The sequence below is a fragment of the Ixodes scapularis genome, unplaced genomic scaffold (genome assembly GCF_016920785.2).
Source record: "Ixodes scapularis isolate PalLabHiFi unplaced genomic scaffold, ASM1692078v2 PGA_scaffold1__304_contigs__length_218370807, whole genome shotgun sequence".
NCBI lineage: Eukaryota > Metazoa > Arthropoda > Arachnida > Ixodida > Ixodidae > Ixodes > Ixodes scapularis.
The window spans coordinates 110,983,638-110,997,339 of NW_024609846.1; the positions used below are offsets into that span (position 1 = coordinate 110,983,638).

Sequence of the window (13,702 nt, forward strand, 5' to 3'; positions counted from 1 at the left end):
CGACGTTATGGAAACCGCAGGAACTGCGTCCAAGAGAGGCAGGTTTTGCTGCCGGCTGCCTGGGTGCCTTCCCCCCTGAGTTTGGTTCTGTTTTCCGATGCCGAGTGCAACCGGCGTTCAACGTGGTTTTGTGTTTGTGCGTGTCAGCAACATAGCTGCAACATCGTGATGACAGTGTCGGGTTGTGAACAGAAGACTGGAATTATCGCCGATGTGACCATCTGTTCGCGTATCAGTGGTGTAACAAGAAGATAAGATCGTAAACTGTTGGGCATTGATGCCGCTGGTCGGGTTGTGATCGGAGGGGGCGGGGTGTCGCAGGTTGACATTCCGCTTTACATTAAAAAGTTTAATACCACTTGAGGGATTACGTGCAATCGATCAACGTGCGGATAGTCATGTTGGAACGCTGGTCTGAACAGTAGAAGCTCCTATCGTACAGTGGCCAATGTGACTGTCGGAATTGTCTCGTCCCCGACAGCGATTGTGCTCAAGGGCAAGGACTGAACAGTACGAAATCGTGACGTAAAGTACGTATATTTACAGTATGGAATTTCGGCATTAAAAACAATAGTAGGTAAAATCGAAAAAAAAAGCTACCCTTTATTTTGCTGTTTAATTATACGGTTGCTGGAGAAACTGCCCTCCGTGGTGCGCTGGGATGAGCGCTAGAAGTTTTCGGGCTCGCCACGGCGTAGTTCCGTACACTTAAACCTGCCGCAAGTCGCGGCTTTGACTGCATTCAAGTTGATCGAAAAGCAATTTCTCAGTCCGTGAAGCATCACTTCCAGCTACTGAATATCCGCTCTACAGAGATTAATTCAAACGGCAATTGCAGCTTTGCGCGAACAGCACAAATAGAAAAACAAATAGAAATACAAGCTACGACGTGCCGCGTGGGGAAACAAACTCATGGCTTCGAACCGCATTGGAGCGGCTTGATTTATTGGCTTTCAAATAATTACGGCATGATTGAGCGTTTACTTTTTAATAAGAGATTCAACCCCTGAGCCATTCAAAATACTCTCAGAGGTATGACATTGCAGGGAAAAAATCAACATGCTGGGAATATTTTTTATTGCTTAGGGAGTCACCGAAAAGTTTCGCACGTTCAAAACGACCAGTATAAAAGACGGAAACGCAGAGCACGGGTGTAGTGTTCGGGTTAGTGTGGTGTTCCGTTGTATTGATATTTGTGTGAGCAGTGCATGTGCTTAATGTATGTTCACCTGATGCTTGTAATAATGTGTATGGGTGTCATGTGTGTATAGTAGAGGGTCCTCAGGCGCAGTAGTGGCCTGAAAGAAGCAAATTATTTTTTGTAGAACATGAATTGGGCGGTACCTAGCGCCACCTAGCCTAGCTACTTGCAATTACTCTGCTTGACCCCGCCATCTGGTGGCTAGCGATTTAACCTTCTTTCACGCTACGCGGTAAACAGCGGCTTCGAGTTCGTTCTTTCGAGAGCGGCTTTTAGTTTCGCGGAGTGAGTTTGCCCTTCTCCGTGATGTGCGGTTGACGAAGGAATTGTGATTCGAGGAACACCAAAGGTAAGACGCAAAGTGCGCGAAGTAACTGGGTATCGGTTGTCTCCGTTTAGCATCGCAGTGCTGTTGACGAGAAGACTGAGTAACTGCTTTCGAAACGCAGGTTTCTGCACCTGTGGGGGGAATCTAGCTTCGGAAATAAACACAGTTTGCGGAAAGCTCGTGTTACGCTTTAATTTGCTGCTGCTCTCGTCCCGTACAAGAGACGTAGCGTCCTCGTTAAGCCTTATTGGGCTCGATTTGCTCGATTCGGGGCCGCCATATTGAGATGCAAGCGACGGAGGAACTTTGCTCCCCTGCTTCAGGGACGAAGGTTTCTCCCTTTCTAAAGGAACATAGGTTACAAGACCGTTCCTCCCGTAAGGGAGGACTATCCGTACCCTTTTTTCTAAGAGTGTGAGGAAGACCTTGTGTGAGAACATGTCCCGGAAGAGGAGGGCCTTAGCTCCGAGCCTGAAGACTCAGCTGGCGACGACAAATAAGTCCAAAGTAATCGAAACAAAGGCGTTTTATGCACGTGTGTCCGACCGCAAGTAGTACATCCCTTTTTGAACACATTTGCAAATTTTTTTTTTTTTTTTATCCGTGTATCATTTTAAAAATGCAACCCCAAATTTAAAAAAAACAAGAAAGTGTGGCCCTTACACGAGGTCTTACGGTAATTTGGGACTGCCCAATGTTGTGCATGTTTAAAGCGATAAAGCCAGCACCCATTCGCATTACCAGGGTGCACTGGTCTTTGCCCTTGTAAATAGTGACTCCGCCGACCCCGTAAGATTAAACTCGTTCTTTGTGTGCTGTTCCTCGGAGTGGAAGCATTTTGTCTTTAGCGCTTTGGGCACGACACAACAATGGCAACGAGGATCGGACAAATCAAGCTAACCGAGGGGGTCGGTTAGTTCGATTTGTCCGATCATGGAGTTCAAGCCGGTGGAGGACGACATCGACGAGACAGACCTGCCAACCCTACAATGCTGAAAATACTACAGGGGATGCTAAAAAACACTACGATTGTGTGAAGAAATACGAAAACTGTTTTAGTCTTCAAAAACTTGGTTTAGGTAAGAAAAATGCCTCAACTAGGGCACAAACACATCATAGATTGCACAAAATGTCTTATTCTACAGAAGTAGAAGGCTGGGCCAACACTGAGGAAGTTGCAGCTTTTGCTTTTCTTAGGAAGTTGTTGCCGACCACTGGTTCATGGCACTTTCCGGACTGGCTGCATCTCACAACTAACAACTGTTCAAGAGTCTTTTTCGACATAGAGGAGCGGAACTGCGTGTGTGCCTTCTTCAATTTGCTGAAAACTCTTTGGCCTGTGCCTGGTTTAATGAAGACGTTAGAGCAAAGTTCTTGCTCCTTAACGTCTCCACAACAACCAACATGAACGGCTCGTTGAGTTCGATCAAAAATGCCGTAAAAAGGCCTTCTGTTCAGGTAGTGTCATAATTCGTTGATCGACTAAAGTACCCTCCAACCTTCTCGTTGGTTTCAACTAATTTTGCAGAGTCCTTGTGCTTTTTTTGTATTCAGATGACACAGAACGTCCCGGCGACCAGCGTGCGAAATGTTGACATTGCAGCGACACAGACTACCAAATCCGTACCTTTCGCCCTTACGCGACGTCTTCATATATAAAAAGTCGGTTGAATAGCTCGGAATTAACACTTGCAACTATTTTTTCCCGACATCTTGTACCGAAGATGGTTTCAAAGGATCATGAGTAAAAGTCCCAGTAACACAAAGCACAACGTTTGCCACAACCAACGTTGCCACAACAAAGGAGATTTCCTAAACAGTTTCGGATTAAGATGGATGGATGGATGTTAGCGGCTATACCACCCCTTACAACGCTGACCTCAATGACAATTGCCTAACAACGAGGAGCAGTAGCTTGCGCCTCCTGGCATACAAGTCGATGTACCAGTGTTGCCAACCCCAACTTGTAAACAACCGACACGCAGCTTAAACAAAAACCTTTTTCTTTTTTTTTTACACGGGGTGCCGAAAATTGTACAAATATTGTTGTTAATACAACAACCGTAAGAAAGCGCTGGAAAGCGGACACTTTTCAATAAAATCATAAAACTTGGCAGGTATGCGAGTTTCTCGAACGCTTCAAGATTTTCCTTCGACTAAATGCCGTCAAGACGAAGACAAGGACGTGACGCTGCTGAACTACATCGGTAAAGCGCCGTACTAGGTTCTGAAAACCTTGCTCGTCCCAGACTCGCCAATAAGATCGTACAACATACTTTCTGAGTTGCTCAAAAGTCACTACGCACCCAAGCTCTTAGCGATTGCAAAGTGCACGAGGTTCCATGGAAGAATCAAGAGGTTGGCAAGAGCCTAGCAGACTTCTCCTTGGCTATCAAGAAGCTTGCCCAGACATGCGCGTTCGAAGACTACCTCGACCAGGCTCTATAAGACTGGCTCGTGACTGGGTGTCGCGACCCTGAGGTACAGCGGACACTCATCCAGCCTATCGACGAGTACTTCGACAAAGTTCTCAAGGTGGGCCTGTCCGATGATCTTCCTCTGTGAAAAACGGACGAGATACGACAGCCCGGCGTTTCGGATTCAATGGACATGCACCGCGTTCAAGGTGATGGTGAAGGACACTCACGGTGGCCACCTTCTGCCACTGCTTTGCCACAGGCCCAGTGCCAGCACACAACAGGCCCTTATTTTTGATGCACTAGTACCGTGCATGCCTCCGAAAACTGCTCTTTTTTGAAAGCAAAGTGTTTCAAATTCGGGAAGCAGGGGCACATACACTAAGGCAGTGTGTACGGCTAAGCCTAAGCCTACTTCGAACACCAAGCTCAGACCTTGGAGCGTACGTAACCTGTAAACGAAAGAATGACACATCTGCGGCATTCCAAAAGGTATTGGAAATCTAAGGGAATTTGGTGACGATGGAAATCGACACTGGTTCAGTGGTCACTTTATGCCAGAAAGAATGTATTGGGATTTGCTTTCTCATGTGTGTTACGTTTTGAAGGGTTTACTGAACTGAGACATACCTACCAAAAATAACGGTTTGAAATCAAACCGGAAATCTAAATCCGGTTTAAAATCAAATCGGAAAGACACACTCCGGTTTGCACAAACCGGGATTTTTCGACTCGGGTTTCAAGTCAAACCGGAGAAAATCCGGATAGACAATCTCCGGTTAGCACAAATCGGAATTTTTCGATTCCGATTTAAAGTCGAACCGGAGAAAATCCGATATACAATTTCCGGTTTGCTCAAATCGGAATTTTTCGATTCCGATTTAAAGTCGAACCGGAGAAAATCCGACAAACAATTTCCGGTTTGCTCAAATCGGGATTTTTCGACTCCAATTTAAAGTCAAACCGGAGAAAATCCGGATAGACAATATCCGGTTTTCACAAACCGGATGTCAACAACTCAAGTTCTAATGCACTCTGGAGAATGCCTGAACTGAAAATCACCCGTTTCCACAAACGTTTGACAAAATCAGTTGAAGTAAAAGTAACTGGTCAAGTCTGTGAACAGGTATACCCTCCGGTTCGCACTAGCCAAACATTGACAAGTCCAGTTGAAATAGTGTATATGTCTGCCTCGTTTTGTTCGATACCCTAGGCATTGCGTGCTAAATGTTCCTAGCGGTCAAATGAAGCTATAAAAACGGCAGATTTGGTATAGTTAGAAGTTCAATGCCTTTTAAACAAGGTTAACCCGTTATAAATTCCCATTAAATTCAGTTGGAACCGCAACTGGTTTTAACTGGAACCAATTGGTTTCAGTGGGTTCTACTGGAAGCACACTGGCCAATGAGTCCCACAAATTGGAATTATTTTTCCAGTTGGATACTGAATGGGTTCCAAATGGTTCCTGTTGGTTCCCATTGGCAGTGACCAATTGGTTGTCCCAAAAACCTAATTGTTCGTTTGCGGAATTTTCGTCGTCGTCGTCAGTATGCGCACATACAATACATACAATAAGATAATTCCAATTAGAACTTGATGAGAATTTTCAACTGGGTTGGTGAGCCTCTGAAGTATGGCAACACACATATGGTTCATGAGCAAGTTCACGAGTGTAGAATCGCTGTTAACCTGGAACATTTAATTAATTTACATTAAATTACCACATGCCACTAATACACTCATTAAATATGAGAGGAAGCAGACTTATTGTCATGTGCTAAATTAACTTCACTAGCAGCATATACATTGTCATGTGCTAAATGAACTTCACTAGCAGCATAAACATTGTCATGTGCTAAATGAACTTCACTAACAGTATAAAGATTGTCATGTGCTAAACGACTTCACTATAAGAGCATGCAAAGACATTAGAAAATAATAATGCATTATTGCTTTTGACAGTCAAGTTGTTGAGTCATATTTATTTACAAACATTTTAAAAAGCCTAAAAGAAGCACACATACACAGGAAAGCATAAATACAAAGGCTGCAGTATGACCTGAAAAAGTTAATAGTATGTAGCAAGCTCACATTTTAATCAAGTTTTCAGAGCATGTAGCATGTCTGAGCAGGTCATAGAACATGGAGCATGTCTGAGAAATTGGAACATTCCCGTGAACTTCAGCCACCGGCAGACAACTTGATATACCGATTGTGTATAGTCGTGTTTAGTTTGGTTAATGACAGGTAGTCTGTGTCGGTGCCCATTATTGCATTTCACGCACGGTAATGTTGTTTCGACTTCTCAGACATGGAAAGACATACAATAGACAATTTGAGCAATGCACGCATGCATTTCTACTCCAAAGATGAGCTTACGTATACATGACATTTTTTTACTTGAATTTGATTAGTAAGAATAATTACAAAAGTTATAAAACAAATAATTAGGTCATCAACAATAAAAAAAAAATATGAATGTTTGCATTGGCATGCCTGCTGCATTACCATCTATTAAAACTACTTAAAGCAGTTATTGTCATTTTGGAATGCACTTTCAATATTTGAACCACTAGTACAGTTAGCAGACGCCTAAATCCATTCTGGTGAGTAGTGCAATTAAACAATCATCAGTTTTGTAGTAGATGTGCCCTAAAAATAACATTCATAAAAGAGCGGAATCAAATAAACATTCTTTGCAATATTTACATACACCATGCATACTGTTAGCCACCACAGCTTTAATTACAAGGCTGGATATGGCGGAGCAGTAACAGCGTGATAAGATCCAAGAGTCTCACACAAAAATATCAGATACTGTAAATCAAAATGGTACCCACATAGGCATCACTATACAGAAAGTAAATTAGGTAAATATACATTTCGGACGTAGAAATTGGGAACGTGCCCAATCACAGATGTTTTTACACGACGTCACTCACCCCATGCAGCTAATATATAACATTGACAGAAATCGCGGACGCCGTCAAACTTTTTGCTTGTTGCCATCGATACCGAATAGCGGTTACATGGAATCTTCAAATGTAGGCTGACATAAATTTTTCAAACTGCTTGGTTATTCTGACATTTTTAGGGGAATCCTTTCGAGTCCGAAAAATCAGTCTGCAACTATACAGAGGTGAAGCAAGCTTGCTTCAATCCCGTTCAATGCTGTTCGCCAGGTCGCAAACATACGACACGCTTGCACCTTGGTTCCGAAACTGGAAGAAAAGGCAAGATGCCTTGAGATCCGATGGCTCAACAACATGTACCGCACCCACCCTAGATATAAAGCATTCCTTAATGTGGTGCGGAAGGAGTTGGCTTTCGTTGATCACGATGTCGTCGCAAACAAGGAATACTTTCGAACTTACACACAGGATCTTTCGAATAACCCGATAGTCTAGGCCATGTGTCTGGATAACAGATGAGTCAGACTTCAGAAGTTTTTTGTTTGCCCTGCTGCGAAAGATTTGCCCTTTGAGGACAAATCTCTGGTACCCGGCAGCAAGGGCAGGGCACTCTTCAACATACTCTGCAAGTGCCATCCTGATTTCTGGAGAAAAGACGAGTTTTTTAGGGCACCCAAGCAAGCCAACATCACCTATGGAAACGAAGTTGACCAGCTTGGGATAGCCCAGCATTCTGTGGCACACGTCTTTGCTGCTATCAGGCACGAGTGGTGAGGCCAGGAAAGAATCTAACTGTTGTGCCATGAACACCCTTTCCACAATCTGACTGGGGACTGCGTTGGCGCCAGTGACAAGCTTTACTAGGCGGCCATTTCCACTTTCAAATACAAAGGCAGAGTGGCCCCAGAGCGGCCCCATCTGCCGAGCCGCCTCTGCCAGGTGGAGCATCTGGTGAATGTTGAACGTCATGGCTTGATCCTTGTACAGTGTCGCTGTGGAGGCTACAAAGGTCCGCAGTAGAGCATCTGTAAGTAAAAGGTGGTTGGTATTAAGTGATAAAAAACTAATTTCTTGGCTGTGCAGTAAGCATTATGTAGCGTCAATGCATAAAAGATGTTGACACCCTGTCTATTCGGACCTTTACTGAGAATAATATACCAAGACTTTTCGACACTTAGCATGCAATATTCTGATGGCTCTTAAGCAATGCCTGAAACATTTTACAATATTCTACACCTTCCAGTGTTATCCATATTGGCACAATCATCCAGGTTTACCTCAATTAGAATTATAGTCCCGGTCTATCCAAAAGGTAGACTTCTGTTCCTTAGCTCAGTTTAAACATAGACCAATTTCAATGCCAATTGCCTTAACTTCTATGTACTATGTACACATCACGACACTGCTAGCGCAAACACAACATCGGCGCATTTTCGCACTTTACCTCTAAATAATATAAGCAAGCACAAAATTTTATTGCTTACATTAAAGATCTAAATGAGCTCTTTTTGTAGCAATAACTTGGATGACGCCCTTTAGTTTCAAAGAGAAAAACTGGAAAAACCGGCGATCGCTCGTTCGTGCTAACAGTGTCGCACTCTGTACGTACCAAAAAATACCGTGGAAGCACCCACTTCGTTCAAGCGCCCACCATTAACACTTCCCAAACTTGGGGATACCGCAAATCATGCGTTAAGCACCTGATTTGACCGGACAAGTGCCCATCTCTAGATTAACCCAGTTTTTACTGAAAGTGGGGTGGGCGCTACTTTGGTATTAATGTGAAAGCATTAACTGGTCCCATGGAGCGAGCAGACGTCATCAGCCGCACCAAACGGCAGATAAATTCCTGAAGCCGTGATCTGAGGCATCCCAGCTCTGAAACTATGCAAAAAGTCATGCAAAACGGCTATGATATGAAGCTGACGTGTCTCAATCTCAATTTGGACCACCCCATGGCACTGCGTGCCTGCACCAAGGCAAAAATGGAAGAGGCGCCGAAAGGATTACATGCGGCCGTGGCGCCGAAAGGATTACATGCGGCCGTGGCGCCGAGAGGTTCAGAAGCAGCCTTGGTGCCGAGGGGATCAGAAGCGGCCGTGGCACGAAGAATGACATTCATGCTTCCGCATTCTCAACTCGTAAGTGCTTAGATGTACCTCGAGTCTTTTTTACCGGTGTTCCCAAAAATAAATTTCAAACCTAAAATGACCCACAAAAATCAAAGACTTGAAGAGTGAAGCTGCGACTTTTCTCAAATACATATTTTACTGATCCAAGTTACCTATCAAAATCTACTCTGAAATCCCACAACAGAGATTATAAATAAGTAAATGCTTGTACCAATATGGAGCCAATAGTCGCTGGGAGTATAAACGTCTTTAATATTGTCATTGAGACAGTGGTAGGTGGAAGTTTCTTGTAGTGGGAGTTGACACTATCTAAATATGTACCTCGGAGACATATTCAAGGTAAGTTACAGCTTATACGTGAATTCTTGGCTTTTGTGGGTTATCTAATTAGGTCGGGCACTATTGGGGAGACATAATGTACGAAGTAAAACGAAAACTATGATACAGATATTGTATCTGGCCCACCTTTTGTTTACAATGTTAGACGGAGACAGGGAGAGAAGCGGTTGTGTTGGCCGTGTTGTCAGTTATCACTGGACTGCCAATTTTTCTGTGGTTATCATCATCATCCCTATCTATGTTCCGCTGAGGGGCAGCATGGGCATTATACAAGAAAGTAGAAAAAAAATCTAGACTTGAATGCAATAACAAAAACAATTACAAACATCTGTGGAATCTTCTATGTTTATTGCGGGTGCTTCTTAGCCTTCAGCTAAAAAGCGCCCAAAGGTTTCTTTTTCCACCAACATAAACAAAATATGAAGTATTCTCAGGTAAAGTGCTTCCATCATGAGAAAGGATGCATGCATTCCATTCGTAAACAAAACTCAACGATTATAATGTCCCCTTGAAGTTTAAAATGGTCACCCAGATCTGACTTCAATAAAATAAGGATGAGCATTGTGACTGAGAGCAAAATATGCTCACAGCCAGTTTATTGCATGTAGTAACAGTGCAACAGCATGTTTGCCCTCACCTGCACGGTCAATTGAGGACGAAGTGAGCTCCTCTCTCAGGAGAAGGTGCACTCCTTCAACAAGCTTGGCCAGGTGGCTCCAGTACCTTGGATGAAGGATCCCAAGTGTACATGGGAGACAGTAGTAAAGGAGCCAATGCCTCCACTCGGACGCCTTCCAGTTGGTGCGAGTTGCCAGGGACCTCGGCAGCCTTGTGACACAGTGGGGAGGCGTGATGGAAAGCAGGCGCCTGTCTAGTGCAGCAACAGAGGAGGGGCTGCCTGCAATATTAAGCAAACAAGAAAAAAACATTTCGCTATGACATCACCTTTGACTTGTTCCAAGGGCTTCAGTGTAGTGACAGTAGTATGTTAAAGGGCAACTTAAGAGGTTCTAACAAAAAACGAGTTAGAGGTGGATTCTAGCGTAGTTTTACACACTGATTTCGGATAAGTCAACCATTTGGCCGAAAAGTATTCCTCTAAATGCAAAAGGAACACGAAAAAGAGCGCCGGTCAGCATCGGCTGAATCGGCCCTACGTTATATGCAGAGCTTTATGCGGTCATTTCGTATTGCTCCTGAATGCTCGCAGGTTCAAATGGCGACCCTGATAATCACCTATCACCTTGTATACACAAAGAATGGCGAGCCGTTAAGCACCTGAGGTTTAACAAATATAGAGGGCTCTTTACATGACTCCATATGCGTTTTAGCCCTTAGCCAAGTGTGGGGAAAACATCCGTGTGGGGGGGGGGGGGGGGGGCTTCGAGTCCAGAGGAGTGGCAATGCTTGCAGCCCCAGGCGAGCGGCATTGCATTCTATGCACGTGTGGGCAACCCATACTGGTACGTATCCTAATCTTTTCAGGTTGCGTCAGAACACACAAGAGAGAAAATTGAGAATGTGGGACTGTGCTGAATGAAGTGGCAGTGGCACTTGCTCGGCGCCACTATGGCGCTGCCATGCGACTGCCACTTCTTGCTCGCTGACCAAATGGCACTAGCGGGCAAACGTCCACAGACCTGTTGGTGAGTCTGTGAACATTCATCATGATTCAATTCCCTGGAAACCTCATTAGATCACAATTATATCTTACCCAACGGTAACAAATACATAGCATACCACTCAGAATCGCAAAATTTTTTAACAGCAAAAAGCTTCTAACCTTGCGCACTTTGCAAGATCTACGAAATATTGACCCCACTAAAATTCCGTTCTATAATTTGAATGCTTCCTATTGGGGTGAATATCGGCTATGGATGTGTTGCATTCATTATTATTTTCACAAAGAATTTACCAGATGCATAAATCCGTGTATGATTCGCTGCAGATTTATTTGCTTGGCCTATTTTACGCTGGCGTGATTTCCTTTCTCCAATTTATTGCCGTGATTAGCCTCTCATGATGGCTTCCGATTTACGTCAAGCTTATAAAAAGTGATGTGGAGGTCGGCCAGAGCTGGCTTGCCCGAGCCAGCATTTCAGCCGAGACTGCATGGTGAAAAAAAAGCACTGGCAGGGTTAGCACACAAGCGGAGACAAATATTGAACCATAACTTCAGCTCTCATGTGCACTGGGCCTTGGCAGTGATTTCTTTCACCCAGTTTCTGCTCAAATGCTGGATTGAGCAAGCCAGCATTCTTACTGCTTCACCATGTTGATTTTGCGACATCCGACTTTGCAAAAAGCAATAGTTAGTTCAATACTTTGTATAACTAAGGACTGTGGTATAACTAATCATGCTGCCTTAGAGGAGCCAACAGCCGCACACAGGGTCGGCATAATCGTGAGACTGTCATGGTACAGAAGACCGAAACAACAAAAACGAATAACAAAATTAAACCACGCACAATCGCAGAAAACCACGAGCAGTCACAGAAAACCAAATGGAGATACCAGCAAACAAAGCAGAGATGAGCAGACAAGCCGTACATTTGCATATAATGTCATCTGATATCACGCCTCTCACTTGCCTCAGAGAGGGCGGGGCTTCGGCGTTATTTTCAAAGCACTGTTACGACTGCTCCTTACATAAGATTGAAAAATAATTTAGATATTTGTGATCCTGAAGGGCACAAAGTGTTTTTCTTCTTGAATACAGAACCACTTAAGTCTCCCTTTAAACTCCAACAACCACACGGTGCATATGCCTCTACATCTCTCTGAACTAAAGATGCCTGATCTGTAACAGTACAATTGTTTTTTGCTTTTTTTTTGTTATATAGTTCAAAGCTCAGTAACTAAAAAACTGCCTGACACTCTCCTTATGTTGCGATTCACCAATGAACTAAATGCTCTATCAGAGCCGCTTGTCTTGTTCCTTCCTTCCCTTTCCTTTGAAGCTGATGGCTACGCGGGCATAAACAAATTAATGTTTGTTTGCTATGTTGTATGTATCCTTGGTACAGAAGGCTGGCTCCAAGAAAACGTTGAAGCCCTAGGCCCACCTACCACATCAAACATTGGTGACTTCATATTTATATGCAGGTTGCATAGTTTGCCTATTAGCAACTCAAGATTCATTTTTCCCCCTTTGGGCTGGTGCAGAACATTGAGCACAATGTCTGGTAACTGAGCAAATATAGAGCTAAATACAAGAACAAAAGCCTTAACATTTGCAATAGTCAATAAATAAACTGTTGCATCTTTCATAAATGTTTTACAAACATTTTAAAATGTAGGATTATAATATACATAAAATCGAAGTATTTTACAGGCACATTTGCAAAAAATGTGATAGTGAATGTTACGTCAATTGTCAATAATCTCACTATCCCCAGTTTTATAAATGCATATAGTGATTGATGTTGCAAATGATGGCTTGTATAGCCATCGTTTGCAACATCCTCTTGTGAATTTATAGAACCCGGTTGATAGTGAAATGATCAACAATTTTCCCATGAAAACCTTTACTAAAAGTTAAGAGTATTCGTGCCATCTTACCTATGTAGAACCGCTCGTTGGCGTTTACAGACGACAGCAGCATCTCCGTGATCTGGCGAATGACGCCCAGGAGTACAGCATGCATGTACTCCACCGTGAACCCCCACACCAGGTCAAAGTCTGGAAGGCTCACGGCTGGAGACGGACCCTTGTAGCCGTTGATGACCAAGGAGGACTCCAGGGCCACCTTCATGTCCCGTAGGACACCTGCTGACGTTCTCCCACGTGCATCCTCAAAGGAGAGGAATCTGAGGCTCCCTGAAAATGAGGTTGAAATGACTATACAAAACTTGCAGTGGTAGAACGTTTACATCCAAAGGTCAGATAGATACGTACCATCAACGTAATCTCCCTTGATTAGGCACCATGGGCACCCGTAGTACCCGTTGAACAGTACCATATTCTGCACAGATGCGCGTGCGGGGGCATCCACGCAGCAGCACAAGATGTACGCTCTAGACGAGTGCTGTGTGCCTTCATGCTGCCAGAGGACGGGTTGCATGCTCTTGACACCCTCTACAAACTTTCCAAAAAACAAAGTCATGTTGGGGTGTCCCTTCCCAAACCAAAGTCCAGCAAGCACTGAAACCTGGAATCGTTGAGGCACTGGCAACTCGTTGACAGTGAACTGAATGGGCCAGACGGATGCACCGGAAGATGTAAATACGGGGCTTCCATCAGTGTTCACTGTCAACGTGAGGTCACTGTCCCCCAGGGTCCCCGATGACTGCAGATTCTTGTACGCTTTGGCTTGAGTGATGTCACCGATGACACTGGTGGTAGCACCCCGGTCACTGGCAATCTGGTTCAGC

At 44.1% G+C, this 13,702-nt stretch overlaps 1 protein-coding gene across 1 annotated transcript; it reads right to left on the reverse strand.

Annotated features, from left to right (window-relative positions):
• Positions 1-7,385: 7,385 nt before the first annotated feature.
• Positions 7,386-13,350, reverse strand: LOC121048111. The gene is made up of 5 exons (XM_040504034.2): positions 13,227-13,350; positions 12,891-13,148; positions 9,967-10,227; positions 7,546-7,883; positions 7,386-7,502 (listed from the first exon to the last, which is right to left on the reverse strand). The coding sequence occupies exons 1-5, from the start codon at positions 13,288-13,290 to the stop codon at positions 7,386-7,388; spliced, it is 1,038 nt and encodes a 345-aa protein (XP_040359968.2). The 5' UTR covers positions 13,291-13,350.
• Positions 13,351-13,702: the final 352 nt, after the last annotated feature.